Source organism: Lissotriton vulgaris, chromosome 6 (assembly GCF_964263255.1).
Source record: "Lissotriton vulgaris chromosome 6, aLisVul1.2, whole genome shotgun sequence".
NCBI lineage: Eukaryota > Metazoa > Chordata > Amphibia > Caudata > Salamandridae > Lissotriton > Lissotriton vulgaris.
Genome location: NC_141694.1, coordinates 1164506144 through 1164533745, shown reverse-complemented (window position 1 = coordinate 1164533745; position 27602 = coordinate 1164506144). Strand labels below are relative to the sequence as shown.

General features: G+C 44.6%; 1 protein-coding gene across 3 annotated transcripts in view; it reads left to right on the top strand.

Moving 5' to 3' along the window:
• Nucleotides 1-283: 283 nt before the first annotated feature.
• LOC147708574 (interleukin-20 receptor subunit alpha-like) overlaps nt 284-27602 on the top strand; it is a 176895-nt gene continuing 149576 nt past the window's right edge. Inside the window, exon 1 of one of the 3 annotated variants that reach the window (XM_086927249.1) lies at nt 284-675. In XM_086927249.1, the coding sequence (XP_086783375.1) occupies nt 396-675 (280 nt within the window). In that variant the 5' untranslated portion in view covers nt 284-395. Of the gene's footprint in view, nt 694-27602 lie in introns of all 3 variants that reach the window. The other 2 variants (XR_015296647.1, XM_086927248.1) reach the window with 2 other exon arrangements.

Below are 27602 nucleotides of genomic sequence, written 5' to 3'. Positions count from 1 at the left end.
GCCATGTAATCTAATGTTTTTAATTTAACGATGCATAAAAAACGAATTTCAAATTTCAAAGAGTATTGTCATTTTGATGCCTTTTTGGTTTCCAAATTGCATTACGTAATGTGAGATTCGACAGCTCGGCTCCTGTGCCTACAATTAGGCTCTCACGGCGCATTTCAGGAACTATAGGCGTGAGAGTGTTTTCATTCTCACAGTCGCCGTGTTTTTTAACTACGCACTTGCTGTCATTCCGTTTCAATTGACAGATCCCGCACACCGCAGCGTAGGCGAGGCTGCAGTGTGCGAAAGGTGTGAGGTGAGCCGGTTGTGGGCGGACCAGCCCTGCTGCCGCCAGCACCGGCATTCCTGCACTGCCCACACAGCACGTCCGAGAGTGAAGCAGGTGTATGAAGGGAGGGACCGTGAGCGCCTCGCCCCCGCCATGTCCAGAGCGCAGGTGTCGCTCCCGGAGCAGCGGGAGGATACCTAGAGGAGAGCTCCGGCCTGGCCTGACGGATCCCCGCCATGCCGCCCGGGAGGCCTGGGCGCTTCCAGACAGACATCAACACGAGGTCCAAATTCCACGTTCAGTGATGCAGCCAGCCCACTGGAGGCGGGCGACGGGCACCGCCTGGGCGCCGTGGATCCTGGCGGCTCTGCTACTGCTCCCCCTGCAGGCGGAATCAGGTAACAGTCACAGGCAAGGTAATTAGAACCATAGTCAGAGGTCCAAGTACCTCAAAAGTAGGGACAGTGGTGTCATCCTGAGCACACTGGTGGCGGGGTTAGTAAGTGTGGAAGCTGGTCGTAGATTAGCAGATACAAAAAAATATATTCCATAACCAGGGTCGGACTGGTAAAAAATAGGTATTGGAACCAAAGTAATAGTTGCCCCCACTAGCGAACTAGATAGCTAAAAAGGGCCCCTCGTTTGCAAATCAGGCCAGTTTTAAACTTTTAAAAACACAATGCAGGGATATTATGCAAGATATGAGAGACTGGATTCATTTATGTTTGCTGCAGTCAACGTTTGTAGTAATATCAGGATAATCCACAGTAAAAATCTGGACCACCAGACCATAAAAAAGACCCACAAACTGCTAAAAAAACAGCCAAGATACCGATCTTTCAGACCAGTCCATTGGACACTACCTGGTTGCCCTGTAGGCCGGTCTGACTCTATCTCTAACTATTTTGTTGTGTTACATTTACAGGTAACTGATTATATTCAATATATACACCATAAATTAAAAATACATGCAAGTTAAACTAATGTGTGTACAATGCAGCGATGTGGTTAATGCAGGTGTCTGAATATGCAAACGAACTGGGACAGATTTGATTCCTGGTCGGTGCACTTTGGAACTCTGTCATGTGTATTTATAGTGCTACGAGATCTCAGCCTGTAATCTGTAACTATGTTAGTCATTAGTTTAAAAATGTTAATAGACTGCCACAGTTTAAGAACTGTAATAAATTATAAGCTAAACTGCTGCAAAAAGTGCAAAGGTTTTAGTGCTTATAGTGCTTTCGAAAGTTATAATTTTTGTAACACACAATCAAACCGTACCGAGTGCATTTTTTTTATAGGTTTCCTTTTCAAGACGTTATTCCACAACTGGTAATGTCTTTACAGAACCTCTAAAAAACAATAACTCTTTGTCACAATACAGCTTCAAAGAATTCTATCAATTAAAGCCTATTCTGTCCCCCAATAAACCTTTGGATTTGCTACTTAACCAACTGCTCATATTTCATTGTTTTCAGGTAGCAGTGCACCCTGGTGAGAAGGCTTGTTTCTTCTTTACCTGTCTGTCTCTCCTTTCACTTCAAAGTACAGGCGATTAGCTCCTCCCTTCAGCCCAAGCCAACCCGAGATCGGTATTGACTGTTCAGGAACGGTCATTTTTTAGCAAAAAATATGGGGACTGTTTTACTAAAGTTACAAAAAGCATGGTAACATGGTTCCCACTAAACTACCATTCGGTGCGACCTCTGCCCTCAGCTGAACTTCAAGGGTTGCAGCATTGTTTCATTTTGCCTGACACTTGCATTTCAAAGGTATAATGGGCACTAATCCATGTAAGGAAAATGCAATCCACCTGCCCATGATTTGGTAATGAAAACCTTCTATACCTGGAATCCAGTTGGCCTGGTGCCACTACACCTGCTGCACTATTTACAGCTATATCACTACTGTCTGGTTGCAGTGTTGGTATCTTTCAACCCCTCTTCGTGTACTTAGCCTGATACGAACATTTTTGATATATTATACATTTAGTTCCCCACCTCGACCTCTAAGTTTGCTCGTTTTCGTATTAGTAGAACCCAAAGACTAAATTGAGCCTGGGTTCTGTGCGAAAGCTACCTGCTGTCAGGGGGCACAATTTATGTGCCCTTCGCCTCTTTACACATAAGTGTGTAACAGTAACTCACGAGTGGCAACATAATGAATGAGTATTTTTATTTGTATAACGAATGAGCTATGTCACAAAACACAGACTATTATGTAGCAGTATTGTAATTTCCCCAGTCAATCCTGAATCCAGAATTCAGTATCTAGGCGGCTGTAGAGAAGCATAGAGCTAAAGTCTTAAATATGCTAGTGAGTTTACTAACCAACATCGAGTTTCGAGAGAGCCGGGGCCCAAATCAAAAAGATTTTTCTGTGAGTAGATACCATTTACTCTTGTAATACTCCTGACTTACTCCAAATTCAAAGAAAATGCATCTAAATCACCGTGAATCGGATACCTACTGTTTAGACCGAGGAAGCTGGAAAATGTTTGAGCATATCTAAGAAAATAAAGTTTTGTATATTTTAGTAAGGTTAGTTCGGATCACCACTGTTTTTTCTTGACAGATCGCTTATCTTTCAGTCAGCCCCACAGCCATGCATGTGCCTCTGAACTTCTGTCATTGTGTCATAGATCTGGGGGCTTATGCTAGAACTCTGAGTAATGTCCTGGGCCTACTGGCACAACCATGTCCATCAAGTACTCTGGTTTGATGTGCTAGGTACAGTTGCAGGCTGTGCCCATCAAATATTATTAACTGGGGTTATGGACACAAGCTTGAAAGCCAAGGCATGTCTGAGTGCCTGTTCAGCATGGTCATGGGTCCAGACCCTATAGGTGAATTGGCAGTTGTACATGGTCCTTGATACAGGGTGTGTTGAAGTGCGTCTGTAGTTAATTTGACGTGTTAACGATATTATGGTTGAAAATAATTTTGGATTTTACTTGTTTTTAACCTGTCTAAAGCATCAGCAATATAGTATTTCACTGTGGACGACTCTAAGGCCTGTATTGGTACCAGGCCAGACGAACAACAGCAAAATAGTGGACCTGTTTGAAGATTATGGGTTCTTTGAGGTTTTTGTTGCTACTGTCTCGTTTGTACTAGATAGAGGGTTATTTAGAAGGCAAACTACAAACCTGGCTATAGTCCTACCTGGCTCAATGCCCTCCTTATAAAATGTATGTTAACTCATTCTTAATCTCTTATGTATGAGCTGAATTGCGCATTGCACTTTTAGGGCCTCGCTATGTATTTCATATCTTATCCTAATGTTTAATCTTTTATGTATGAGCTGTATTGTACATTGTACTTTTATGGTCATATGACCGAAATATCGTTTTTGATAATTTGTTTCCATCTAAGAATAGCAATTTTATACTTTCCACTCCTGTTTCAGTGCCCCAGTAGATTAGGTTGCACATTTTCATAACAATATTTGTCCACTGTAGGAAAGTGCCCCTTTTTGTATTGTTGCCCCCCCCCCACACTTTTTGCCTGATTTTGATGCTCTTTGACTTTGTGTGCCCAGGATTCCTGCCAACCAGGTACCCAGGGCCTACATTTTTTCCCTAAATCTGTACTGTTGCGCACCCAAATTGACAACTCTCTGGCCACATGTAAGTACCTTATAAAAGGTACCCTGGGTACCAAGGGCACTGTGACCAGGGAAGGCCTCTAAGGCCTGAAGTACTTATTGTGCCAACCTTAGTGGCCCTGTAACTTTTCATACACACTGCCATTGCATGCTGAGTATTTTGATGCGGAATAAAGTGAAGAGTCGACACGGCACACATCCCCGTGTGCTGTGCCTACAACCCACTGCCTAAGGTATAGGTCAGCCACCCCTCTAGCTGGGTGGACTATGCCTCTGGTGAGGGTACAGGTGCATGAACTCTGTACACCTACAGTGTCTTAGTCCATTCTTTGACATTATAAGTGCAGTAATGCCATAAAGAGTATATGGCCTGGGAGTTTGTCATTACGAACTCCACAGCTCCATAATGGCTTTACTGAAAACTAGGAAGTTTGATATCAAACTTCTCAGCCCATTAAACCCTCTCCGATGTAAGTGTGGGATTTAATGAAAAATGCAATCAGAGGGCATCTTAGAGATGCCCCAGCAAACAACCTAACTCTAGTGTCCTTGCTGAGTGGCAGCTCGCTAGCTGCCACCACGAGACATGTTTCTGAACCCCTGGTTGAGAGCTTGCGGCTCCTGGGGTCCTGAAACAAAGCACATCCTGGGTCGGGGTGCCAAGCCTCCTCTCCCATGATGGGCAGGGTCCATGAAGGGGAAGCCTCAAAGGCTTGCCGCCTTTGTAAGCTGACCCAGCCCTTGCTGTTCCCAGCAACTGGCCCCCACTAGTTCTGACCCCCACTTTGGGCTGGAGATTCAGTGGGCACACCAACATAGGCGGAGAGGTGTGCCCACCTTTGCCAACCCATCCCCACAGGTGGGTGAGGCGAGGCACAGAAGAACTCTCAGACCCCGCCATCTTGAAGATGCCAACCAGACCTAGCCAACCAGAGTGAGGCTTATGTCCCCCTCCCACTGGAGGGTAGGTTAATAGGGGGTGTGCCCACCCCAAGGAAGGGGTCCATTGGTCCCAACCTTTACCTACCTGAAGCGCCCCTAAATTTAGTATTATGGGGCAACCCTGAATCTTGCCTCTTCAGACAAGAAGAATGACCGAAGAGCCACGCTGAAGGAAGAAGAGGAGGACACCAACTGACTTGGCCCCAGCCCTACCGGCCTGTCCTGATCTCAACCTTCTCCAGCAGAATCTCGGCGAGTTTTAGCCAGCAGCCCCGCAGAACCTGATGGACTTGCCCAACCTTCCCCGACCAGACTTTGTATCCCATGAGCACGGATTTCGCTTACCAACAGACTCTGGCTGCGGCCAAATCTGCAAGTCTGCACAACTCTGCACCCACTCCCACTGCCTGAGTTCTAGTGGCCCAACACCACAAGGAGGTCTCCCCAGCGATCCTGACCTGCCTCAATTCTCCCAACGATGCCAGCAGCCCCTTTAGGGAGGATCCTCCCGACCACGATCAGAGCGAGTAAGGAGAATCTGACTCCAAAAGACACACCTGCACCTGACACTCCACATCCTTGGATAACCCAACCTATGGTGTGCCGCCATCCCATGACATCCCAACTTACCTCTCCAACCATTGGTTGCCTCCAGAAGATCTGCATGCCCGAGCCTGCAGTGTTTGTTCAAACCGGAGAATCCCCATTGAAAGTGACAGGCACCTGACCCCAAAACAGCACCCTGCAACTGGCGTACCTAGTGCCTCTGTGGGTGTACCTTGGGTGGTGACTTGAACCGCCCCTTTGCCTTGAACTTAAGTCCAGGAGCTTTGCTCCCTCAACCTTGTGGCCTACTTGTGAGCAGCCACCAATAGGATGTTCCCATCCTCCAGTGGATAATATTAGGCCTCAGCACTCTGCACCCAGTCGCCCTAGAACCGCTTAGGGTGCTTTGAGACAGCATCCTTGACCCTTGGGGGAACCTTGTTCTAACCCAAGAAATTCACCTCTCAAGACCTTTTACTTACCTGCAAAACGATAACCCTATTTTCCTCCATAGGATTGCATTGACTGTTTTCCTTCTGAAAAACATCTAAGTATGAGGGCGTTTTGTATGTGAACCTAACAAACTGTGTTTTCCGAAAAACTGTTTCACTTACCTTTTATCTAGGAAATGTCCCAGTGTGATATCTAAACATATCACACTGAGTAAGAAAAGTAATCAAAGAACTAATCATACTGTACCTGCAAAGTAACTGAAAAAAAATCTCAACTGTTTCAAAATAATTTACCTACCTGTATACAAAATAATTACACACAATTGCATTCAACTCTATTGTTTTTGCAAAGTATTATTTCACTCACCTGCACCAGGCCTGGCTTGGTTCTAGAAATAAAAAACAGTTAATTAATATGTTTATGCAAACAAATTGGTCTGAGTTCAGTCTTCAAGTGTGTGACATCATTTCTTGCCTGGGTGTGTACAATAAAAGCACACACTACCACAAAGAGAGAGTAAGATATTATCTACTTTTACCTCTGCCTATCTTTGGGGTTCCACTGGGCTCTGTGCACACTATACCTGACTTTGGTATAGTATATACAGAGCCAACTTCCCACAATCACCAGTTGGTGCTCTTCAGAAATGCAATCTGCTGTCTTAATTTTTAGTATATTTAGTCTAACTTTACCAATTTAAGTCTGCAGAGAGAATGTCTAACAAGAAGTTGACCTTGTCTAGAAATAACGAATCATATTTTGATTGAAGTGCTTAAAAGAATTACATTGCATATTAATACTACAGAAATAGAAGTCTCCCGTAAAGCGGCAGGTTTTACAATTGGGTAACAAAGGAATTAAACACTATTGTGCAAGTACCCAGAAAAGATCTATATATATACACACACACAAACATGGGCGCACACACACACACTTAAAGCATGACTTTCTATTATAATCCAATAATGTCAATGAGGGGTTTTGAAGACAAAATAAACCATGTGGTACAAGGCTGTACTTTCATATTTTGCATTACATGTGTATTTTTATGTGTCTTTTATGAAAAATACACATTTTCTGTAAACTGTTGGGTTGTCTGCAGTAAGAACATAAGACCTACCTGGTATATTTAAACATCACAACAAAAACAATATTAAAGAACATACCGTTTCGAAAATATGGATCGGTATCTAATTACAGTGAAAAAAAAATCCAAGGGCACTGGCAGTTTCTAAATTTGAAATCTGAGTTAGCTGCTCAGTTTTCCCATATAAAACAATAAAAACAAGAAACAGAATTTAAGACATATGAGTAGGACCTGAATGTGTTATAATAGAAAATGTTTTGGGTAAATGTGCTTTTACACAGACACATACTGTTGCAATCATTCACCTTCATGTGAGACATACCACAGAGCACAGTAGGCCCTCCAAAGTTCGAATTGCTTTACATTTCAGTCTGCGCCAGTGGTCAGACCTAGATAAGGAGCTTGAGAACACCATAGACAAATATGCATAGGAGTTACCCATATCCACGAGTCCAATTTAATCTTGTTATCTACCAACTAGATCTAAGTTTCTTCTGAACACAACCCAATTCTTTATTTGTGTTAACATATCGTTAGTCACACAATAACAGGTTAAAACATGAATCTTTGGAGGTCATTAGTAGACTGGTCCACAATACCTAAATCACCTGCAGACAGCATATGGCCCGTATGTGGTGGTTCAGTTTCAGGAGAAAAATAATTAGTCCTAGCTATTTAAGAGTGCAAATGAACAATATAAGAATAAAACAAAACAGGGGCCATTATGTATTCTTGCTTCAGGCCATTATAATTTGGAATCTGAGAAGATAGTTTTTGATTAAGGGATAACTCAAACTTGGTCCAGTTATTGATGCAAAACTGCAATTATTAAGTTTAATTAGTACTACTTTTGTAAAGATATTTTCGAGCATATTAATAAACTATATCAAACGATAACATGAAAAATTACATCTTGAGCCCTTACTGAAAAGACTCTTTCTGAAAAATCGTTAGAGACAGCTGCCCATTTTCAAAGTCCAGGTATACATGCAATATCAATAACCCACTTAAAATAGGGACAAAGGTGTTGCATGAAATCCCTAAATACAACCTGGTAAATCAGTTTGTCTTGCAGTGCAAGAGAAAGTCATGCAGTGATTTGAGTTCAGTATTTTCCACAGTGATTGATGGCAGCTTTTTTTCCCCAAATAATAAGACAAGGCAAAATCATTAACACGAGTACACTCATAGGTTCTAAAACACCAGGCAAACCAATCTGTATAAGCAATCAGGCTCTAAGGGCAATCCACACTGTCCCTTTCCCCTCATTGACAGAAACCCCCAAGGATCACTGGAATCATTTTTTTAATAATCATTTCCTACTTTTTCTTGTAATATAATTTATCTTTTCCCTAACAAGATTTCTGTTCAGTACACTCCCCATTAAGGCTACCCAACATTTCTAGGGTTGTATAGCCATGATATTTGTTGAAATAACATCAGAATATTATTTTTTGTCTCAGATATTCTACATCAAACCATAATGCAGATTTTAGGCTTACAATGTTCGCACAAAAACTAGCCTAGCTTTTCATGCACTTCATTGTAAATATATTCCATGATATGAAACCAAGGAATCCCTTTTATCAAATGGAAGAAAAGGCTCGGGATTATCTTGCAAATCCTTTGTTCTTTTAATCTCCATTGAGGAATAGCATATATGAAGTTGTTCTGAATATTCTTTAGAATAGGTGTTTGGTGTTGGCTACCATCCATAGACCAAAATTCAATTAAAGAAGGGAGTGGTCACTATGATCAAGTAGAAAATGCAGAAATATTGTGCCACTTGCCAAATAGTTAAGGAGAAACAAATACATAATTAGTGGAGTTAAGTCCACTTCCATGGTTAAAACTCTTAGAAGCTGGGCTTTCACCAGGAAAAACTTTTTTATAATTAACTAGATTCAGTTTAACCACAATTGCATGCATTATTTGTCCTACAAGGATGATTGTATTTCATGAACTTCCAGCAAGCTGATCTACGGGTCATCAGTCTCTAGGAGATGATATTTTAAAGTCTATCCCACAATCTAATTTACATCAAGGCAGTTTTTATCCATAGCTTCAATGTCTGATTACAATGCTTTAAGCTCAGTCTATTTAGCTATACACAAAATAGATTTTATACAAAAATTAATCATAGTAATTTCAAGGGCAATATCAAACATATCACACCATTCTATAATAAGTAAAGCTCATTCTCATGAAATTTTAAACTTGGTTGAAATAATATTACACTCAGAAGAGATTAGCGTAACTAATCAGCTAGAAGGATATGAGTAATTATGGCCTCTTGTGTGTCTGTTAAAGGTTGTATACAATTGTTCAAATCCCAATCAGCTAGGAACCACATTTCTATCATCATTATGAGACTATTCTCTCTTACAAATTAAAAAAAATAGGTCTCATGTAAAAGTTGGCTACAGCAGTGATCTTCCCATCAAATGATACAGTCAAACTGCTAGGATTGTTGAGCGGTGGCTCTGTTAGATTTAGTTTTTTTTAATTCCTGGTCCTTAGAGGGCCAATAGCTGTCGAAATAGAACAATCACAAACAGAAGCATTAGCTACTAACACAAATAACTATCACTATGAGATTTGATAACACCTTCATCCTTTGCACTCTGTATAAAACAGAACTCTCCTAAAAAAACTAGTCATCTGACCTAACAATAGGCCCAGAACATTAGCAACATTTTAAAGATCATTATACTTTAATAGGTCTACCTCCTGCAAACCAACAAGTCACAAGCCCACCTCCCACAAGCTTTCACTTGACACTCTTACACCAGTCTGGTAATTAAATAAAAGAAAAATATAATTTTTATAACCTCTCATGTTAATAAGCTCTGTGAATCCCTGTGGTTTCATGTCTTGTGTGAACATTTCGTTCAATACTGAAAGCAAGCAAGCTGGAAAAGAACATGTTGCTTATTAATTAAGAAAAGAGTCCTTAATAAATAATTAGTAACATGTGTAGACCCTTCTCTCATTGGTAAGCTCTCGTAGTTTTGCTTTTATGCCTGTTAACAACTCTTTTTCTATAACAGGTTCCAAACTCTCCCTTGACTTTGAAATTAGAGCCACAAATTTAAGTGGCTACCCACCACTCGATTTTACATAGGCATCCTGAGAGCTTGCTTACAACATGGGCCACCCCTTTAAACGTCAGAGGCCTAGAAACTCCCTGAGATTATGAACTATAGCAGTGCTTATCAGGTGATGTGCTGGCTAGCCCCATAATTTAATACATGTCTTATAGGAGGGAAAGCTAAAAGTAAAATATGTTGTTTACCTTAAACATTTTATTTCAAGAAACTCTTTCTTTTCATGTTAATGTTAATGTTAAGAATGATTTATAAAGTGCACGTACACCGGTTGGTTTCATGGCACTGTAGGAGAGAAAGCAGAGTTTCTTTCCCGAGAAAAACGTCAGTTGTAGGCTTGCTCATAGAGCCAGGTTTTGACGGCTCTTCTGAATTTCATGAGATCAGAGCAGGCACGTATCTTCAAGGGGAGGGAGTTCCTAAGTCTGGGGGCGAGAGTGGCGAATCTGTAACCGCCTGTGCGTTTCCGCCTAAATGAAGGTCTGTGAAGAAGTGAGAGGTGGGCTGAGCGGAGGTTGCGGGCAGGGGTATGCCTGAGTATCAAGTTATTAATGAATTTTGGACTTTTGCCGTGCAGGGATTTAAAGATCAGGCATCCCGTTTTGAAGGTGCAGCGTTGAGACATGGGGAGCCAATGTAGTTTCCTTAGCAGCGGAGTAGCTGGATGCCATCTGGGTTGATTTAAGATCAGTCTGGCTGCATGGTTCTGGGCCATCTGCAGCCGTTTTAGCAGATAGTGAAGCATGCCCAGATATAAAGAGTTGGCGTAGTCCAGGTGTGACAGAACGGTGGCTATCACAACTTGGGTAAGGGCTTCCAGTGTGAGAAGACGGCGGAACTTCCTGATTTTCCGTAGTTGGAAGAAACATTTGGAGACTACAAGACCCACTTGTGTTTTAAGTGAAAGATCGCTGTTAAGTGTGACTCCGAGGGTTTTTGCCGAAGATGAGGGGGAAGGCGGGGTACCCATCTCGGGAGGCCAGTAGTGCGGACCCCAGAACTTGTGACTGTCTCCTGTGAGTACCAGCTCAGTCTTACCAGGGTTCAGTTTAAGGTGGTTTTGGTCCATCCACAGTTGGATGTGCCTCATGGTGGTCTGGAAATTGGTAATCGAGATGTCCGCGCTGTCTATCGTGAAGACCAGTTGCAGGTCATCTGCGTAGTTGAATACCGTCACCTTCCTGTCTCTAAGGGACTGACTCAGGGGGAGAATATAAAGATTGAACAGATTGAGGGACAGGGAGGAGCCCTGTGGGACGCCGCAGGTGATTCTCTGTTTGGGGGCTACCATCTTATTAAGGCGAACGGCCTGAGACCTGGTCTCCAAGACGGAGCTAAGCCAGCCGGCCGCTGTTCCTTGAATGCCAGCTTGTCTGACACGGTCGACCAAGAGGTCCAGGAGTACCAGGGCTTGCGGGGAGTTGTTGTCAGAGCAGTCATGGAGTGTGTCCGGTACGGCTAATATAACGGTTTCAGTTGAGCGTGCAGGCCGGAACCCTGCCTGATGGGGCTCAAGGTAGTTGGACTCTTCCAGGAAGTTAGATAGGCATATGGCCACCTGTTCTTCTAACACTTTCGCTAAGAAGTGGAGCAAAGAGATGGGGCGGTAGTTAGACATGCAAGTGGAGTCGGCTCCAGGTTTTTTCATGAGAGGAAATACCGTAGCCTCCTTAAAGGCTGTAGGTACTTGACCAGATAATAGAGAGTTGTTGAGGAGGGTGAGGGCAGAGTCTGGGAGAGCGGAGAAGCAGTATTTTAAAATGTGAGGAGAGCAGCAGTCAGTGGGGGCACCAGACTTGACCTTAGCGAGGAGCTCTAGCAAGACCTCCATGCTAATGGTGGGAAAACTGTTGATTGTGCATTTGTTTTTATAAGGGGCAGGGGGGATCGTATTGGGGTGTATGGGGATACTAGCTTTGATGGACGAAATTTTATCAATGAAGTAGTCATTGAGTGAGTCGCAGAGGGTTTGAACGGGGGTGGCCCTAGGAAGCGTTCTGTCTGGGTTGGTCAGTTTATTCATGCTAGTGAAGATTTCTTTGGACCTGTTATTTGTATTAAGGATCTGTGTGGAGAAATGGGTGGCTTTAGCAGAAAGAATGGCCTTCATGTATTCTTTCCGGGCTGTGATAAACCGGAGCTTCAATTCTGGGGCATAGTTGCATCGCCATTGTCGCTCGAGTTGGCGTAGGGTCAGTTTTTGAGATTTAAGTTCAGTAGAAAACCATCTCTGGACGTCTGCACAGCACGCAAAGTTTGACCTTCTTCAGGGGGGCATTTGTATCACTTGCAGCTAGCAACCAGCTAGAGAAGTTGGCTTCATATGTGTTGATGTCAGGGTGAGGGGACGGGGCAGTACTGATCATTGTATCAAGAAATTCCTTCCTGTCTAAGGCGTTCTATTTCCTATCCAAGCCACCTACGATCTTCGGGTTTTCCCAACGGTCGAGTGGGAATAACTTGAATTTAATTAAGTAGTGGTCGGACCATATGCAAGGGAGCATGACGGGGGCAGTTATAGTCAGGGAGTTGGTCCAGATTTGGTCCAGGATGTGCCCTTTGTGATGGGTTGGCGAGGAGACCTTTTGAGTGAAATTCAAGTTGGTGAGGAGGTCGGTTAGTTCAGAAGAATGTGGACCTTCGTGGGAGTCATTGAACCAGTTATTCAAGTCGCCTATAAGGAGTACTTTGGCGTGGTCAATGACCAGATTTGCGATCTGTTCACTTAAGGAAAGGGGGAACGATGGCATATGGTTCGGGGGCCTGTATACAAGTACACAGACAAAGGTGTCGCAGGGGGATTCCAGTTTAATTACTAGGTTCTCTGACTCCGGGAGGTTGAGGCAGGTCAAGACAATAACTTTGAATTTGGAGTGTATAATAGCTGCAACCCCCTTCCAGATTTGCCGGGAAGGCGATCGGCATGGACGATGTAGTAGTCTGGGGGAAGCGCTGCCAGAATGTCAGGGGAGGAGTCAGGTGTCAGCCAGGTTTCGGTCAGTAAGAGAATGTCAGGCTTATCCGTGGCTAGAAGGAGGAAGATGTCTAGTTGGTGTTTGACAAGGGAGCGGGTGTTGAGGTAAGAAATAGCTAGGGGTGGAAGGTTGGATTGGCCTGTCCTGGGCGTGTTTAGAGTAGTGGCGTTGGGTTGTCGTGGTAGTTCAAGAAAGGAGCTCCGTTCCGTGTGGATTTCCATCTCAGTGGCCCAGCTGCAAATTTCGTGTGGAACGCTGTGTTGATTTGACTGCAGCTTTTTTAGGGAATCGGAGGAGTAGGTGAGGGGACGGACATAGTGGCTGGCCCCTGGTCCCGGAGGGGCACAGACGGGCACAGTAGGGGCTTGCCTTTGGCACGCCCGCTGCGCGCTTCCGCGCAATGTGCTGCATAAGTCTTCTGGCCCGCCCCAAGTTCCGCCCTTACCCAACGTGATTGGCTGCAAGGAGGGGAGTGAGGGGGATCAGCTGGGGTTGAAGGAGCAGCCGCCCTGTGCGCCACGTGAGGTTGGATTTTAAAAGTAAGGTAAATTCTAACATCAATTCACACATACAATTTTAAAAGTACATCAGTTTGCAATTTCCTATGAGCGTGCCTGAGCAGCGGTCGGTCGGTAGCGAGTAGTGCCTAAGGGAGGATTCCCGCACTACAGTTGCTTAAGACTCCTGGCCCACCCCGAGCTCCGTCCTTACCCAACGTGCCTAAGGGAGGATTCCCGCGCGATTTGATGAAAGAAAAATGAGAGCCAGTCTTTTACTTAAAGTAAGTGCTTCATTTTTCTGGAAGGGGCTTGTGAAATGTATATTGAGGTAGAGTAACTTACAAGTGGAGTCCCTTGATTACTCCTAGAGTCTACTAATGTTTGATCAGCAGCAGAGGGATTGGTAGTTAAAAACGTATTTGTCATTTGAAGTTCCTCTCCCATTTCAGTCATCAATGAAGATTGACCATTGGCAGGTAAAATGCCCTGGAGTGTGATTTGTATATGCCAGATGCAGTTGTGTCAGAGTCGCAGCAGGAAAACTGATTAAAATAGTGTTAATCCTACTCAATTTAGCTGCTACATTATCACTGAAAAAAGCAAAGAAAAGGAGTGGAGAATAAGTGACCCCCATGGTTCTAGCTAATGGAAAGGTTCAGTAAAAGAGTGATTTGGTTGAGCTAAACTTTAGATCTTACAAAGGCCTGTTATGCTTGATCCCTTGGCCAATAGTGATTGTTTCTTGCTAGATCAATTTGAAAATATTTAGCCACAAACCTTCTTACTAAGGTTGCCATCTGCAAGTCATTGTTTGATCTCTAGGTGTCAGCTCGCATTGTGGCACCATTCCCTTTGTGCCAAGTGGGAACCCTCCTCCTCCAGATCTCAATGGCAGGCCCTCTTGATACATTACAATACCACCCACCATTCTAAAATTGAAACAGACCCCGCCACCAGTAAAATAGGACAGCAAAATAAAACGTAAAAACCTACAAACACAAGACAAGTATTCCTGGTCTGTACACTTAGCTTATACACTTGTCCATATGTCAGTGACATGCTGGTTGTGCTTATTGCTTTGACGAGTCGCTGATTTCCCGCATCAGTGTCAGCACTTAAAAGAGGGTGTGGGTGTGAAAACAGAGCTATCAACCAATCAGTCCATGGGGTATTACCCAACAGCCACAGGCACTGCTCTACACAAACCTATTCCTCACAACATCTTAAAGAGATTTATTCACAGGTCAGCTTCAAAATCAATAATGCAAGAACAGTTCACTCAGATTAGTCACAATAGTTTCCTCTTCACTGTATCGCATTGAAATTGGGACCTAAAAGGAGGATATGTGCATACCAAAGAAAACAATCAACCAGTCTGGCTGGAAGTTATGGCCAACCCCAGGGCCGGACTGACTACCGGGCACTTTGGAATGCTGCTGAGCTGGGGGTTGCTTTCACTGCGGTGGGGTCTGATTTCGTTCATGGAGACCTGCGTGTGCTTCGAAAAAAATTAAAGCAAAACGAATTTCGATTAGCACACGCAGGTCTTCATGAATGAAATCAGCCCCCAGCTCAGTAGCATTCCAAACTGCCCGGTAGCCAGTCCGGCCCTGGCCAACCCCTACAGATGATACTCAACGTAATCCTGTTCACTACCATACCTTAAAGTGACTCTTGCACAGAGCAGCCTCAAATTCAAACATGCAATATCAGTCCACTCACAATAGTCTCTCAGTGATTTCTCTCCCACCTTATCTGGAGGGAAGTAAATCAGACAATCTAGGTCTCCCATCGTCCAAGTAAAATATGAGGTTTCAAACTACTTCACGGTTGGGATCTATATAGATGTGTTCATCTTTTCAGAGAATAGAATATGTGGTGTCGAAATTTAAAGTGAAGTAATAGGTGTGGCTGTTACAATGGAAAACCCACCTCATCTGGCCACAGATATATTCCCAGTCAAGGTCTGGTACCACCGTACCCACCACTAACTCCCACTTGGTCTTACTGGCAAATTGGGTCACACTATCATTTATGGGAAGTTTGGAGTGTGGAGTCCAACCTTCCACCTCCCCACAAATGTGTGGCCCTTTCCAGTACAGTACATGCTTGGTTTGAGTACCAAATCCAGTAGTGGACCAGACATTGCTTGTGGGATCCTTAAATGAGTCAATATCAGAAGAGTATTTAGATCTCCCATATTCTGCTCCTGTTCCAGACTTAATCATTAGCAAAGCCAATAGGTCTCGTGTTGGCTGTCAGTCTTTTGTTTTGACAATTTTTCTTTTGTTCTGTCATGATTTTGGCAAAACCTTATTGATGGAGAAGCAAAACTATTGTTTTGGTCTTCAAAAGTACACATTACCCATAACTCACAGTGAAGTCAGTGGCTAACATATGATGCATGCTGGAGTGGGTGGATGAAAAATGTGAATGATATGAGAGACTAACGGATGAATTCCTGCTAAAAACGCCTATAAGTAATTTTGCTAAACACACAATTTTAGTAATATCACAAAATCTTGGCTAACCTCAGTTTTGAAAAAAAGCTGCTATCCTCTTGCCTTTGCTAATGCTTTTTAAACATATTTATTACATATAGAGAGTGTTGAAAATTTAGATAAATAGAGAGGCCTGCAAAGGCAGATTGATAGAGAGAGTTGGACAGATAGCTAGAAAGATAGATAGATAGATAGATAGATAGATAGATAGATAGATAGATAGATAGATAGATAGATAGATAGATAGATAGATAGATAGATAGATAGATAGATAGATAGATAGATAGATAGATAGATAGATAGATAGATAGATAGATCTGCAAAGATAGATATAGATAGCCATCAGGCAGAAGAGACTATTTCACATTTTATCTTTTTCTGTCCTGGATATGCCAGGCCTTGGCATTACCGGATAATCCTGTTTTGTAGACAGTTTAGGTGGTGGTCACTATCTTCTGGTGCTTAGACATCTGTGCACAGAAACAAGAGAGGTGGTAATCTGTGCTGTTGCTAAAAATCTTCAACGGAGCTGGGCCATAAGAGCTAAGATCATGGCCACCTCTCACATGGCACAGGAAACAGTGAGTCGTAAGCCTGTTCTTGTCATCTTATTCTCTAACAAATGCTGTATTTGTAATCCTCTGGACTATTCTGAATAAGGACCGTGGGATGTACTTACTGGATAAAGTGTTCTTATCGGTCTTGATTTTTCGATCATCATGTTTTTACCACAATATTTGGTACTGTTTTAAAAAAAGGTTTTAATCTAGTGGATTTTATATTAACTTATATGTTTTACATAACTAGGGTTCCAAAAGATGGAGCTGATACCTAGCCAACTGGATAGATAGACAGACAGTTAGATAGAGTTGCAAAGCTAGATAGATAGGGTTACAAAATAGGCAGATAGATATATAGACAGACAGACAGACAGACAGACAGACAGACAGACAGACAGACAGACAGACAGACAGACAGACAGACAGACAGATAGATAGATAGATAGATAGATAGATAGATAGATAGATAGATAGATAGATAGATAGATAGATAGATAGATAGATAGGTAGGTAGATAGATAGATAGATAGATAGATAGATAGATAGATAGATAGATAGATAGATAGATAGATAGATAGATAGATAGATAGATAGATAGATAGATAGATAGATAGATAGATAGATAGATAGATAGATAGATAGATAGATAGATAGATAAGTAGGCGGGTAGGTAAATAGGTAAGTAGATAGGTAGATGGGAAATACAGGTGTATAGAGAGGTGGAAATATAGGTTGATAGATAAACAGGTAAACAGTGCTCTGCTATTGCACCAGGCTGTAAACTCAAAGTCAGCGCTAAAGAAATAACACAGAAAAAACACTGGCACTAAAGTGAACTATCTTCTGTGCGGATGTGCTTTTTGTGAAAAAGCAAAATGCAGTTACTCAAAGTGAAGCTAGTGGCTGTAGTAGACTGACCTATTGATCTATGCTGTATGCTGTAGTGGGTGCAAGCAAAATGTGAATGACAACAAGTGAATGGATGAAGAGAGCTGGCTAAAGGCCCCTTCAAGTAAAAATATACATATATTTTCAGTAACATCAGAAGTGCTTGGTTCAGGGGCGCAACACCGGCCCCTGCATCCCCCGTGGTGCAGGGTGGCCCGAGCTGCAGGGGGCCCCCTCAGCACAGTACTTAGGCATGAGCACTCCGTATTAAATCCGGAGCGGGCTCCTCCGTATACATTGCAGGGGGGCCCCTTAAACTTTATTTACACCACTTGCTTGGTTAATGTCAGACATAAAAGGATGATGGACGCCACCAAGCATACGAATACCCAGTTTAGAGAGAAATGTTTTGTACATTTTCTCAGTGGGTATTAGGATTCCTGCAAAGTCAATGAAGCCCATTAAAAGTGAGTATGCCAGCTGCTTGTTTTACTGTCAGTTTCTTGCCACACCCAGTCAGTAAGCCCCCTCCCATACATTTATCTCTGCAGTTTGTTATATTTTGTTCCACTATGATCCCATTCAGTACCACTGGTCACGCCATAGCACTCCACTTTGTTGTATGTGTGTTCTTATATAGCGCTCGACTTACCCTAGGGCATCTCGGCGCTTGCCTTGGGAACCCGTCCTGGCTTTTCCCTGTGAGATAACCCGTACTGGGCATCCCCTAAGGTGAAAGCCAGGCATCCCGCCGCGGGGGGCCGTTGTGGAGATTAAGCAAGCTAATGCCCAGAGTTGCAGAGTGTGAACCCGTGATTAGAGTGTGCACCGAAGCGAGAATTATCGAGTCCGTGGACAATTGGGCTCAAGACCCTGCCGCGTCGGGAATTGAACCCTGGTCCCGGGTCTGACCTCGGCTTCAGGGTATGCCTCCTCTAACCAGTGAGCCACACTTCTCCACAATGATGTAGGACTTAGCTAATGTAGCCTGTTGTACCAAAGACTGGACTTCTGCTCAGAGTAGCTTAGCACACTAAGGGCCTGATTACGAGTTTGGCAGATATCCTGTTCACCAAATTACTAGTTCCATAGGATATTATGGAATTGTAATTTGGTGCATAGAATATCCGTCACGTTTGTGATGGAGTAATGCTATCTGCCAAACTTGTAGTCAGGCTTTAAGTCCTCGAAGTGGCTAATACTGTCCCAGAAGCCTCATCAGGATATTCATGAAGGAATAAGGTATCTGGGAAGCACCTCCATCTTCAACTAAGGGAGAGGGCAGTCATGAATACCATACGTTTTGTCCATCTTGACAAAGAGATATTCAACTTGTCTAGAGCAATCATATAATTACTTACCTGCAGTATCACCAAAATCTCAGCTTATATTTTCTACTGGTGTCTAATTTTGTCAACCTACCACTGAAAATCTAAGGGGCTTATTTAAGGTTCAGCTGGTTGCTCTCTGTAATGCCAGGTATGTGCTCTATTGCTCTGGGAGAGTACAACCCACCTTAATAGAAATCTCTGCCAGGCGCACAAAGATCCCTGTGCTTTCTGTAGAACCACAGCAAAGGAGGATCACCTGAAGGCATTCAAGCTTTGCTGCGTGCGCTCCATTTTCAATGACCCCACACAGTAAACATATTTTTTTCTAAAAGAAACTCCCAAAGTGGGAGTTTGATGTGGAAAAGTGTATGAAATTGGGTTGTTGCTTGACTGGTAGTGTGAGGCTTGATCAACCAGCAACCACAATCCTTGTCAGGGAGAGGCACAATTTGACCCTAAATTAACCTATGCTCAACCCTTTGGTAGCTTGGCATAGAGCAGTCTGTCTTAACTTAGAGGCAGTGTGTAAAGTATTTGTGCAATATTTTAAACAGTAATAAATGAGAGATGTGAGGGCCTGTGCCAAGAATGGGTCATGCATTGGTGGGTCTGATGAGGCTGTGAAGATGATGCAGATCTTTGCAACAAGTCCAATTCACGCAGCAGCTGTGATACATTTGTCCTGTTCGGGTTTGCGTTGCGCAGCAGAGGCGATACATTAGTTCTCCTAGATCCATAAGCTGGCAGAGCACAATAAGTCCACTCCAGGGTTCAGTCCAGGACTGGGGTGGCACTTCTTGGCAGGGTGGAATCACAGATGGCAGAGTCCAGGAGCAAATACAAGGATGTTGCAAGCCTGTTATGTCCCTGAGGCTTCACATCAGAAACCAGCCAACTAGCCCTTGGAGTCACCCTGGGTTCTGGATTCAAGAGATGCAGGTCCAGTCCTTCTCACCTAGGCAAGATGACAGCAGGTAGCAGGTCAGCACAGAAGAGCAGCAATCCTTCAGAGCAGCAGTGCAGCAGAGTGGCAGTACTCGTATCAGCACAGCAGTCCTTTGTCTTGTCAGAGTGTCGACAGGTCCAGAAGTGAACTGAAGAGTTGGGGTCTGATGTCCAATACTTATACCCAGTTCTGCCTTTGAATTTGAAAGAAGCTTCTAAAGGCATGTCTTTGATGGGCACAGGTACCCTGCAATCCTTAGTCTGGCTCCAGACTAACTACAGGGGGCATGCAGCCCTTTGTCTATTCAAATGTAAGTAGGGTTGGGCCCAGCTCCTCCCTCCTATGCTGCCAGTGATAGCCTTTCCAGTCACGCCTAAGCTCCATATTGTCTGTGGATGTCTAGGAGGAATACACAAAGCCCTACTGTTACCCACACCCAGTCATGTGGCCCAGAGGCAGGCGGCTGGCACAAATGGCTAAGGCAAGGAAACTGCAACTTTCTAAAAGTGGCAGTTCGAGCTGGAATGTTCCGATGGGGAGCTGGGTCAAGACAGATTTGCATATGGCTGGGTCCATACTGGAGAGGTGTGGTGAGCAAAAAACTATGGATTAAACCCAGATCTGTGACTGGGGGTGAATGTTTTATTTGTTCAACATTCCATCCATCAACTGTTCTTTTAACTGTCTAAAAGTGGGATTTTCAAAATTGTAATTTAAAATGTGGCTTGATCATAAGTTAGGATTTAAAATTTTATTTCCAGAGACATCAAACATGAACTGGTTGAATGTTCCCATTTAGGAATTTCACTTAGAAAAGGTAATAAGGTAATTCCAATGTTATCCTATTGAAGATTTAGGCCTTACAGTAGTGTAAAATGATTTTACGAGTTTTTCAAATCCAGGACATTTAAAACGTAAAAGTACATGTCCTACTTTAAAAAAACATTGCACCCTGCCCTCTTGGCTGTCCAAGGCATACCCCAGGGATGACATCTATGTACTGAAAAGGAAGGTTGTGCCTAGCTAGTGGTTTACTTTTCCTGTACATGTGGCAGTTTAGGACTGCATACACACAGGCTGCAATGACAGACTTCCGATATGTCTAAAGTGATACTTAAGTGGGTGGCACAATCAGTGCTGCTGGCCCAGTAGTAAGTAAGTAATTTTATTGATTGTTTAGTTGAAAATCTTTTCAATATACATTAGCAAACATGGACCAGCAATCAATAAAAGGGTAAAAGCCTATTTAAGGCGTTAAATAATGGAGCCAGTTCAGGACAGCTATATCACTTGTATGTATTAATTCGCATAAATAGTCAATCAGTGTTTAAATAAAATCCTCATTGGAGGATTGAGTGCTGGAGCTGGGAAGGCCAGTCTGTGAATAGAGTGCTTAATGCTTTGTGTCATGATGTAACTTCACCAACTAGTCAAGGGATGAAGTGCTTGATTTGTTGATATGGCAGTAACGCCTCAGGATCAGGTTGGAACCGGGCTAAATTTCTGCAAACACAATGTTAAAGTCCTGCTGAGAGGATCCTTCAGATAAAAGGTGCAAAATCTATTTTTAAGAACACAGCGGATCAGATACTGTACCCTTCCAGCATCATGGAGACATAGTTGAGCAATCTCACAGCCTTGCATGATGATTGCACTGAGTTCCCTCCTAGCAGGGCTATTACTGCTGGGCGACCTGACCTAACATGTAAAGAGCTTATGGTTGGTCATCAGATATTCCGCCTGTGATTTAGCATGGCCAGACACACACATAGTAGGTGGAACAGCGTTTGTTGGTATATTTGCAAAGGCGGCATTGTTTGTTTGGCCAAGACTGCTTCCATGAAGGGACAAGGTCCTTGGATGGGAAGCTGCCAAGGCGATTAAGCATCAGATCTTGTTTCCTGGCCACCGAGAAGTGGGAAGCCAGATTGTGCTGTGAGCTCCAGGCATGCAAATGCAGCCTTGTCTGAGGTGTGTGATAATAGCTTGGCTGCTCTGTTGGTGAGTCGTTTGAATGCAGCGTGTTCCATTGAGGTGTGCCAAGCATCCTCTAATTACAGTGCTTTGATTGAGTGGGGATTACAGCATACAATTAATTATTTTCTTGGGTCTACTTTTCGATTTCCAGCCAGCACCTGTGTGTCAGCAAATTGGCTTCTGCAGTTTTCAGTTCCAGCACAGTTTTACTAAGGCCCCATTCCATACTGGGCCCTGATGGTACAGGCCAAACTAAAGCAGAATTTGGGCTTATGAGATGTGCTGTAGTATCACAAAGAGCTTTTTGAATAAGCACAATTGTATGTTTAAAGTCACCACATCTTTCCCTTTGAGGAGTTCTGAGCCATAGGAGACAGGCCCATTAGTAGCAAATAATTTACAGACCCTTGACACATGTCACTTTTAGGGACTTACAAGTCAATTTAATATGCCAATTGTGTATAAGCCAATCTAACATGTTATAAGGAGAGAGCACAAGCACTTTAGCACCGATTAGAAGTGGGAAAGTGCACAGAGTCCAAAGGGCATCAAAACAAAGATAGCAAAACAGGACGTCTGAAGGCAACAAGTTAGGGGGAAGATCATGCCAAGGATGCCAGGTCCAACAAAAAAGCTAAATATTAATGGCCCTGATACAATAAGATTTTTATGCCAGTGCAGGGATTGTCATTAACCCAAGTTCCTGTTTGGAACCACTGAGCTTTCCACAGCTGTCCTGAACATGAAAAAATGATTTCCCAACATCAATTGTCAATAGGGTGGAAAGTCTGACAATTATTGATTGATGGTCCAATGTTTGTCAAACCGTTGGTCAAAGGATTCTGTTGGTAAGACCAGCAGATGCCCTGCCGTCAGAAACATGGTATTTCCTGTATATTGTAAATAGAACAGGGGAACAGTGAATCTGGCAGATGGTACTCGCCAACATTTTTCAGCAAAATATCTGTCTGCTAAACTCTTCTTAGGTCCCTTAGTCTAATCCCACTTCTTTTGTATTATCAATCAGATGCACCAAATAAGACCCCTTCTAATTTATACTTGTTCCTGAGCATTGACCAAATTCCGTTAGTGCTTCAATCAAAGAGTGCAATTATCCTTAGCTTTTAAAAAAAATCTTTTTATCGCATATACAAAAAACAAGAATGTGATCACATATGGCATGTTGTCACTAAATAGGAAAACATAAACATATGGTGACAAATTCCCCCTAGACCCTACAATCCCTGCATCTCCAGCCAACCCCTTAACAGATCACAATGTGGTGATAAAGTTCAGATGTCTTTGATCCCTGGCATCTCTAATGACATCGGAAATTGGGGTACACATCTCTCCCCTATATGCATTCCATTTCCGCCATATTGTAGTCATTTATTCGGACAACCCCAGCCCTCATAGACCACTCTCTTTGCTTGCATACACCAGTCCATGTCTCTCTTCCAATCACGTAGGCACAGTGGTAACTCAGCTTCTCACAGTCGTGAAACATTACGTTCAGCTACAATCAACCCCAGATTGAGCCAGAGTGACAATCCATACGGGTAAGATCCCAGCTATTCAGGAGCCCCAGTCCACTGACTGTAGCATATCACTCCAACACACTCTATTGAGACATGCAATCACCTCCACCCAATAACTTTGTAGCACCGGGCAACTCTGTAACTTATGAAAAAAATTCCCTCCTGACTGCATTTCTTGTGGCACAATGACTTATCTGTTCTCTCCATTTTAACCAATGTGGTATTGGCGTAATAACACCTGTGGTCGATTTTAAGCTGCATCAGGCGTAAAATAGCCACCTCCCAAGGGTACGTCAAACCCGCAGGCCATTCAGTGTTCTCCAGGCTCCCTAAATCACATTCCTATTTCTTTTGCAGGCAGATCAAAGGGTCAGGGGAGTTATTTACCAATGTTTTGTACGTAAGTGAGATTGCTTTTTTTGTATATAATCATGTAAAATCCTCAGAAAGTGTATGGTGGTACTGTATGTGTAGTGGGCAAGAAAAAGAAAACTGCAGACCACCTCCTGTGCAGCACAAAGAATAGAATTATGGTACAGCCTCTGTTGAACATCCTCACTGATACAGAATTCACTGGTTTCACTGATTCTTTTCTGTGCTTGTTCTTTTGTCAAGTCAAGTCAAGTCGGAAATTTATATAGCGCGCTACATACCCAGAGGGTCTCAAGGCGCTTGAGGAGGGGAAGGGAGTTACTTGTCGAATATCCAGGTTTTAAGTTGCTTTCTGAATGCTAGGTTGTTCTGTGTGAGACGTAGGTGGGTGGGGAGTGAGTTCCAGGTTTTAGCTGCGAGGTAGGAGAAGGATCTACCTCCCATGGTGGTTTTATTGATGCGAGGAATGGTAGCAAGGGCTTGGTTGGAAGATCGAAGCTGGCGAGGGGGGGTGTAGAAGGAAAGTCGTGTGTTGAGGCATTCGGGTCCAAGTTCGTAGAGTGCTTTGTGGGCGTGGGTTAGGAGTCGGAAAGTAATCCTCTTATTGACGGGGAGCCAGTGGAGGTTTTTCAGGTGGCTAGAGATATGGTCTTTGCGTGGGATGTCAAGTATGAGTCTGGCTGATGCGTTCTGGATGCGTTGTAGTTTTTTCTGGAGTTTTGCGGTGATACCGGCGTATAGGGTGTTTCCGTAGTCCAGCGACTTGTAACCAGGGCATGGGTGACTGTCTTTCTGGTTTCGGTGGGGATCCAGCGAAATGTCTTTTTGAGCATGCGGAGGATGTTGAAGCATGAAGATGAGACTGCGTTGACTTGTCTGTTCATCGAGAGAGAGGAGTCCAGGATGACGCCCAGGTTTCGTGCGTGGTCCGTCGGGATGGGTGCTTTTCCAAGGGCTTCTGGCCACCAAGAGTCGTCCCAAGCTGAGGGGGAGGTGCCTAAGATAAGGACTTCTGTTTTGTCTGAGTTCAGTTTCAGACGGCTGTGCTTCATCCATTCTGCTACTTCTTTCATACCTTCATGTAGGTTGGTTTTGGCGGTGTTGGGGTCTTTGGTGAGTGATAGGATCAGTTGGGTGTCGTCTGCGTAGGAGATGATGTTGAGGTTGTGTTGGCGAGCGATGGTTGCGAGGGGGATCATGTATACGTTGAAGAGGGTGGGGCTGAGTGAGGAACCTTGGGGTACGCCGCAGATGACTTCAGTGGCCTCGGACTTGAATGGTGGGAGGCGGACTCTCTGGGTTCTTCCGGTGAGGAATGAGGTGATCCATTCCAGTGCTTTTCCTTGGATCCCGATGTTATTGAGGCGCTGTAGGAGAGTGCTATGGCAGACTGTGTCGAAGGCTGCGGAGAGGTCAAGGAGGATGAGGGCGACTGTGTCTCCGTTGTCTAGTAGAGTTCGAATGTCGTCTGTTGCTGCGATGAGAGCGGTCTCCGTGCTGTGTTTGGTTCGGAAGCCGGACTGTGAGGAGTCGAGGGATTTGTTGCTTTTGAGGAGCTGGTTGTTGACGGCTTTCTCGATGACTTTGGCCGGGAATGGAAGGAGCGAAATGGGGCGGTAGTTTTTGAGTTCGGTGGGGTCAGCTGTGGGTTTTTTCAGAAGGGCGCTGAGTTCGGCATGTTTCCAGCTTTCCGGGAAGGTGGCGGAGTTGAGGGAGCAGTTAATGACATCTCGGAGGTGTGGTGCTATGATGGAATCTGCTTTGTTGAAGATGTGGTGAGGGCATGGGTCTGTGGGGGATCCTGAGTGGATGGAGTTCATCAGGCGGATGGTGTCCTCGGTGGAGATTGGGTTCCAGTTGTTAAGGATGTTCGAGGGGGGTGCAGGTATGGTAGAAGATTGGGTGGGACGGTCTCCGGGTTGGATGTCGAAGCTGTTGTGGATGTCTTCAATTTTGTTGTGGAAGAATGAGGCTAGGGAATCGCAGAGGGCTTGCGAGGGGGTGATGTCGTTGGAGTTGGCTGAGGGGTTGGTGAATTCTTTGACGATGTTGAATAGTTCCTTGCTGTTGTGGCCGTTGTTGTCTAGTCGGTCTTTGAATGCGGTTTTCTTGGCAGTCCGGATCAGTTGGTGGTGTATGCGGGTGGCGTTTTTGAAGGCGTCCCTGGTGCTGGTGTTTGGGTCTTTTTTCCAGGCCTTCTCTAGGGAGCGACAGAGTTTCTTGGATTTCTTAAGATCATCATTGAACCAGGAGGCTTTTTTGCTGCCAGGTTTGATTTGACGTTTTTTCGGCGGTGCTAGTGTGTCGGCGCTGTTGGATAGCCATTGGGTGAGGTTAAATGCTGCTTGGTCGGGGTTTGAGGAGTGGGTGGGTGGGTTTTGAAGAAGCGAAGAGGAGATCTGGTCGATGGTGATTTTGTTCCAGTTTCTTCGTAGAGTAGGTTGAAGTTGTGAGTGGTGGTTTTATTGTAGGAAAAGTGTACGCCGCTGTGGTCCGTCCACTGGAGGGTGGTGGTGTGACTGAAGGAGACATGTTTGCTAGAGGTGAAGATGGGGTCGAGTGTGTGACCTGCGATGTGGGTGGGCGTAGAGACAAGTTGTTTGAGTCCGAGGTTCGCGAGGTTGTCCCGAAGGGAGGTGGTGTTGCTGTTGTTGCTCTTTTCCAAGTGAAAGTTGAGGTCTCCCAGTAGGATGTATTCCTCGGAAGGGAGGGCGTGTGGGGTGATGAAGTCGGTGATAACGTCGCTGAATTTTGCATGGGGTCCTGGAGGCCTGTAGAGGAGAGTGCCTCTGAGTGTGGTCTTGGGGTCGGTGTGGATCTGGAAGTGAAGGTGTTCGGCGCTAGCTAGGTTGACGTCTGAGCTGGTTGAGATGCGGATGGAGTTCTTATGGACGATAGCGATGCCTCCTCCTGTTTGGTCGATGCGATCCTTACGGATGATCTTGTATCCTTCCGGGATGGCAATGGTGATGTCAGGGGCTGATGAGGCGCTCATCCATGTTTCTGTCAGGAAGGCGACGTCGGAGAGATGGTGTCTAGTAGATTCCAAAGTTCGATGGCGTGTCTGTGGACTGAGCGGGTGTTGAGCAGGATGCATTTTAGGTGGTTGGTGTCGGGTATCTGCTTGGTGTCGGTGGATGAGGAGTTGGTTTTGGTGCCGTCGAACTTGCAGGAGTAGCAAGAGAAGGGTCCATGGGTGTGTCTGGGAGCGGCTTGGACGCAGTTGGGGGAGCGGCCGGGGTTAAGGGCTAGGAGGGTGGGGGCGTCGTAAGTAATGCGGGAGGGCTGGGCATTGCGAGGACCAGGGGCTCTGGCGCTTACCTTTGGCGCACGTTCGGCGCGGCTGGGGCGCGAACGCTGCGCGTGGACGCTGCGCGTTAGGTCATTGGTCATAAATGGATGGTGGAGGGGGCGGAGCGTGGGAGGGGCAGCAGCTGGGAGGCGGTGGCGGGAGGAGGGGCGGACCAGGGGAAAACAACAACATAAAATGGAGGGTCAAAGGCGAGCACAGCCAGGGGCAGTAAATGCACAGCGTGTAATGAGAAAGAGCCTAAAGCGCACAAATCAGTATCAGTATAGCGGCAATCACAGTTACAGACTCAGCGAGGTCGCGCTACAAATTAATAAATAATTAATCGACAGTGCAGCGCGAGTAAATCAATAGAGCGACAGTGCGGCGCTGTAATTAAATAGTTGCGTGCAGCGCTAGGCGATCAGAGAGCTGCAGAGATGCAGGGCAGGACATCAAAACGATACCAGCGTGTTAGGAAACAGGAGCGTGGAGGAGCAACCGGACTGAAGGAGGGTCCAGGCGGTCACAGCGAGCTCAGGAGCGAGTACAGGAATTAATCGTGGGTGGGAGGGGCAGCAGCTGGGAGGCGGTGGCGGGAGGAGGGGCGGACCAGGGGAAAACAACAACACAAAATGGAGGGTCAAAGGCGAGCACAGCCAGGGGCAGTAAATGCACAGCGTGTAATGAGAAAGAGCCTAAAGCGC